At 42.8% G+C, this 6,000-nt stretch overlaps 1 protein-coding gene across 1 annotated transcript; it reads left to right on the forward strand.

Annotated features, from left to right (window-relative positions):
• Window positions 1-1,366: 1,366 nt before the first annotated feature.
• On the forward strand, window positions 1,367-6,000 carry LOC100484164 (protocadherin beta-7). The gene is given in 2 exon segments (XM_034656139.1): window positions 1,367-3,918; window positions 3,920-6,000. Coding segments are annotated over 2 exon segments (2,499 nt in total). The 5' UTR covers window positions 1,367-2,422; the 3' UTR covers window positions 4,923-6,000.

Genomic DNA, 6,000 nt, shown 5'->3' on the forward strand with positions numbered 1-6,000 from the left:
ATCTGAGAAATAAGTACAGAGGCCTCTCTTGAGAAAAGTAGGGCTCTTGTAAAATATGAACATAACGAAATGAAAATCTCAAGAAGAGCTTGAAGGTAAAGTTAAGAAAATATTCCAGGAAATATTGCAGAAAATATTTTAAAATGACAAACAGGAGAGAAAAAATAAGGAAATTAGAGATCGTAAAGAGGCCCAACATCTGGTTTGTAGTAATTGAGAGAGAGAGAAAAAAATTATCCATGAAGTAATTCAAGAAAATTTCTAAGAGTTGAAGGAAATTAGCTTCTTAGTATAAAGGGCTTACTAATTGTCAGTGGGTGAACATAAACTCAAACCACAACACATCAGTGTTTAATTTGAAAGTGGTGCAATGACTAAATACTACAAGAAATAAAAATACAGGTCACATATAGTAAGATATAAAATAAGGTTTGCCTTAGAGTTCTTAATAAATACATTGGTTTAGGGAACTCACTGACAAAATATTTTGAAATTCTGAAGAAAAAATATTTTCAACCTAGAACTCTATAATCAAATTTTCAATCAAGTTTGAGGGTAGACTAAAGATATTTTAATATACTCAAGGTCACAACAAAATTTAACTCTCATACACTCTTCTCTGGAAACTACTAGAAGATATCTATCAAAATGTTAGAGTAGTCCAAGAGAGCGGAAGTCAGAAGAAAAAAAGACAATATTGAAAAAAGAAGTGAAATGAATCTCTAGATGATGTTCAAGGATGATCCCATGATAACAACTGTGTCTCAAGGGCAAAGTAGTCCAATTTGAAGCGTATAACTCAAGAGACAGGCATTTGGAGGATATCATCAGCAAGTCCCCTGACATCTCTTCAATCAGATGAAACTGTTATAGGTATTATAGGATGTGATCTATTAAAGTCATAGAGTAAACGAAAAAGGCGGAAGAAATAAAACCCTCAAAATAGGAAATCCAACCAGAATAAAAGGCAAAGAGAATTCCAAGCACAACAGCAAAGGAATGTTCCAGGATGATAGCAATGCAACACATTTCGAGAACCACCACCCAATTGAAAGAAAATTGCTATCTCCAAAGATATGAGAATGATCATGTGGAAAATTGTACTGGGAAGCAATGGGAAGTATGGGAAGAAAAAGTGGTAAATATAAAGAAGATCAAGTAGGGTCTCCTGGGTGGCTCAGTCACTTAAGCATCTGACTTCGGCTCAGGTCATGATCTCAGCATCCTGGTATCCAGCTCAGCTTCCCACTCTGCATTCAGTGGGGAGTCTGCTTCTTCCTTTCCCTCTCCCTCTTGCTCTCCCCCTGTTTGTGCTCTCTCTCTCTCAAATAAATAAATAAAATCTTTAAAAAAAGAAAATCAAGTAAATGAAAAAGCAAGGAAATTATTAACTTCGAGGAAAAAAAGTGAGAAAATATAATTTGTACACAACAATGTTCCCAATGATACTGCAACTTAAGGAAGGCAAGAATGGGCCTTGCAAGTGTACAAGAGCTAAAACCTAGTCCCAACATAGTAAGGAGTCAATTTATAATGTCTAAAATTAATCAAAATATGGAATACAGAATAAAGCAGAAGAGATAACTAAAAGAGATTAAAGTGCCTTGCTATTAGGAAGGAGCTAGGAAAGTGAAGAAACAAAGGGCAGAAAACTACTGTATTTTATTCTAAGCCATTTAGTAATATTTGATTTTGAATCAAGTTCATATATTATTTTGGGGAAAAAATGCATATTAAAAGAGCAGCAGAATAGAGACCTTGCAAGTCTCCCCAAGGATAAAGGAGAGACAAAATATTAAACATTACTAATAATAGGGATATACCTGAAGATAAAAAAATTAAATTTTGCAAACCTAGAAAAAATGAATAGCTTATAAAATTAAACATAAATTATTTTAAAAGTAAACAAAACCTGGACAGATTGATAACCAAAAGTAAAATGGGAAATATAGTCATAGATATACCACCAGCAAAGCCACAAAACCAACTCATTTAAAAACTGGTGAAAGTTTTCTTAAGATTTAATCCTGGTGGGAAGCCAGAGTTTAATTGCATGTTCCTAGATTAAGGAAAACAACTTTATTTTTCTACAAATTCAGACTATCAGAAGAAAAAGCAATGTGAACTACTAACGTTACTGTGACCATTTGAAGAAAAAGTTGTAATAAAACCGCAAAGACCCTTGGGGGTAAAAAAGTCACTCCTATTGCAGTTCCTTTGATCGGCCATCTTTTCGTTCTATTCTTGAAAACGGGAATAACATCCACAAAACGCAAGGTGGCGCTGCTGGCTAAAAAGAGGGGGAAATATTCACACAAAGGATGTTACAAATTCCAGTGTTCAGAGGAAAGCTGGCCAGACAAGAAAAATAGAGGAAAGGAAACCGTGGTGATGGAGTTGGGGAAAAGTGGGACTCTTCCCCATGAGCATTGCTATTATCCAGCTCATTTCTAAGGATTCGGTTTCTGGCATTTCTGAGAGCTGCTTGAGGCCGAGTGAACGTGGTTTTGAAAGATTGCTTAAACAAAGAATGGAGGCCAGAGTGGTGCGTGCAGCGCAGAAAAGGCAAGTGTTGTTTCTTTATGTGTTTCTGGGAGTGTCTTGGGCTGGTGCAGAACCGCTTCGGTATATTGTGGCAGAGGAAACAGAGAGAGGGACCTTTCTGGCCAACTTAGCAATTGATTTGGGGTTGGGGGCGGGGGAACTGTCAGCTCGGGGATCTAGAATCATTTCAGATGAGAACATACGATTTTTACTCCTCAATCCGCTTACTGGTGATTTACTTCTAAATGAGAAATTAGACCGAGAAGAACTGTGCGGCCCCACAGAGCCGTGTGTGCTGCCTTTCCAGTTGTTACTTGAAAAACCTTTTCAGATTTTCCGTGCTGAACTACAGGTCACAGACATCAATGATAATTCTCCAGTATTTCTAGATAGAGAGATTACCTTAAACATTTTAGAAAGTACCACTCCAGGGGCAACATTTCTCCTAGAAAGTGCACAGGATTCAGATGTTGGAATCAACAACCTGAGAAACTACACCATCAGCTCCAATGTCTATTTCCATATTAATGTCCGCGATAGTGGGGAGGGGAATGTTTATCCCGAATTGGTACTGGATAGAGTGCTGGATCGTGAAGAGGTTCCTGAGCTCATTTTAACCCTCACCGCCTTGGATGGCGGCTCTCCGCCCAGATCCGGAAACACCCTCATACGCATCTTGGTTTTGGATATAAACGACAACGTCCCTGAATTTGTAGAGTCGCTTTACAAGGTGCAGGTGCCCGAGAACAGCCCTGTTGGCTCCCTGGTTGTCACTGTGTCAGCTAGAGATTTAGATGCTGGAAGTAATGGAGAAATAGTCTATGCATTTTTTTACGCTACTGAAATAATTCTCAAAACATTTCGAATCAATTCAACATCTGGCAATCTTCATCTTAAAGCTAAATTGAACTACGAGGCAATACAAACTTATACATTGACTATTCAGGCCAAAGACGGTGGAGGGCTTTCTGGAAAATGTACTGTGGTGGTCCAAGTAACAGATATAAATGATAATCCACCAGAACTGCTCCTGTCATCACTTACTAGCCCAATTGCAGAAAACTCCCCAGAGACAGTAGTAGCTGTCTTTAGGATTAGAGACAGGGATTCAGGGAACAATGCAAAGATGGTGTGCTCCATCCAAGACCATCTCCCCTTCGTCCTGAAGCCGTCAGTAGAGAATTTCTACACCCTGGTAACAGAAAGTCCCCTCGACAGAGAAAGCCAGGCCGAGTACAATATCACCATCACCGTCACCGACCTGGGGACCCCCAGGCTAAAAACCCAGCACAACTTAACCGTGACGGTGTCCGACGTCAACGACAACGCCCCCGCCTTCAGCCAAAGCTCCTACACCCTGCGGGTCCGCGAGAACCAGCCCCGCCCTGCACATCGGCAGCGTGAGCGCCACCGACAGAGACGCGGGCGCCAACGCCCAGGTCACCTACTCGCTGCTGCTGCCGCCCCACGACCCGCACCTGCCCCTGGCCTCGCTGGTGTCCATCAACGCGGACAACGGGCAGCTGTTCGCGCTCAGGGCGCTGGATTACGAGGCGCTGCAGGCGTTCGAGTTCGGCGTGCGCGCGGCCGACCGCGGCTCGCCCGCGCTCAGCAGCCAGGCGCTGGTGCGCGTGCTGGTGGTGGACGACAACGACAACGCGCCCTTCGTGCTGTACCCGCTGCAGAACGGCTCGGCGCCCTGCACCGAGCTGGTGCCCAGGGCGGCCGAGGCGGGCTACCTGGTGACCAAGGTGGTGGCGGTGGACGGCGACTCGGGCCAGAACGCCTGGCTGTCGTACCAGCTGCTCAAGGCCACGGAGCCCGGGCTGTTCGGCGTGTGGGCGCACAACGGCGAGGTGCGCACGGCCCGGCTGCTGAGCGAGCGCGACGCCGTCAAGCACAGGCTGCTGGTGCTGGTCAAGGACAATGGCGAGCCGCCGCTGTCGGCCAGCGTCACGCTGCACGTGCTGCTGGTGGACGGCTTCTCGCAGCCCTACCTGCCGCTGCCGGACGTGGCGGCGGCCGAGGCCCGGGCCGACCCGCTCACCGTCTACTTGGTCATCGCCTTGGCGTCGGTGTCGTCGCTCTTCCTGGTGTCGGTGCTGGTGTTCGTGGCGGTGCGGCTGTGCAGGAGGAGCCGGGCGGCGTCGGGGGGCGGCTGCGCGGTGCCCGAGGGCCCGTTTGCGGGCCACCTGGTGGACGTCAGCGGCACGGGGACCCTGTCCCACAGCTACCAGTATGAGGTGTGTCTGAGGGGAGGCTCAGGGACTGGCGAGTTCAAGTTCCTCAAGCCAATTCTCCCCAGTTTCCTTGGTCTGGGTGAGGAGAGGATTAGTGAAGGAAACCCCAATTTCAGGGATAATTTTGAATTCAATTAAGTATTGATACGGGTCTACTGAGCCTAGTCTCAGTTAATTTGTGGAAAGTCCTTTCTTACTGCCTTGCTCACTGGGGTTCTTTTTATTTGGTAAGTAGCTATCCTATTCCAATTTAGTGCATGTTACTGGTGTTTCTAAAGGTGTTCATTTGTGGTATAAGGAATGCAAATTTCCTTTGTTTTCTTTTTGTTGATTAGTCTCACTATAACTTAATTCAACTTAAAGTGTGAAAGTAAATTTTGTATTTTCGGAAGTCTTTAATTTTTAAGTTAGACCACCGTTTTCCAAACTCACCTACCACAGTTCCTAGGTAATTTTGCAGAACTTAAAATTTAAAACATCTTTTTAAATGTTTGCAATCGCTACACAAGCTTATTCCTTTTCCAACCCAGAATATTTGTGTTTGTATGTTCTTTTAGACTAGTATAACTTCTATTCTGTTTGCTCACGTTGACTAAAACCATTAATATATGTGTATTCTTTAATAACAAAACAACATCTCACATTTTTCTAAATATGTACTTCCTTAAAGTGTCCATAAATGAAGATTATGATTTCTTAGAGATTGTGACAACCTTGACTGCTGGATTCTACAAACCATTCACATCAATAGTGCTCAGTCAACTACTAATATTCTCAAATGTAGTTAAATAAATAGCATGTGTCCAGTTGTTTTTAAAGCCATGTAATTCTTCATGCTTTCTGTTAAAATTTTTTCTTTAAACCTCTGCTCATTTCAATTCCCCGTTAAAAGTTACCAGTTTTAGCAATTACAACCCATCTGTTAACTTTGAGCACATCCTTAAAATCCAAGAGATATGAGGAAATAAATCTAAGTCTTTGTTCTTGACCAAATTTTAGAAACTTCAAATGTTAGTTTGGCATTGCATTTTTCAAAAATTTTGGAGCATTTATGATTCCTTTGGAAATAAGCCCGTGACTACTTCTGTTTTTCCCTTTTCAGTTTCCTAGGGTTTTCAAAGCTTTTTTTCTTTTTAGGTTCTTGAATATGTTTCTCAATAGCTCCCCATTTATTGTATGATTAGCACAGTAACTGGAGGATTATAGGTTCTTAATA

Source organism: Ailuropoda melanoleuca, chromosome 3 (assembly GCF_002007445.2).
Source record: "Ailuropoda melanoleuca isolate Jingjing chromosome 3, ASM200744v2, whole genome shotgun sequence".
Taxonomy (NCBI): Eukaryota; Metazoa; Chordata; class Mammalia; order Carnivora; family Ursidae; genus Ailuropoda; species Ailuropoda melanoleuca.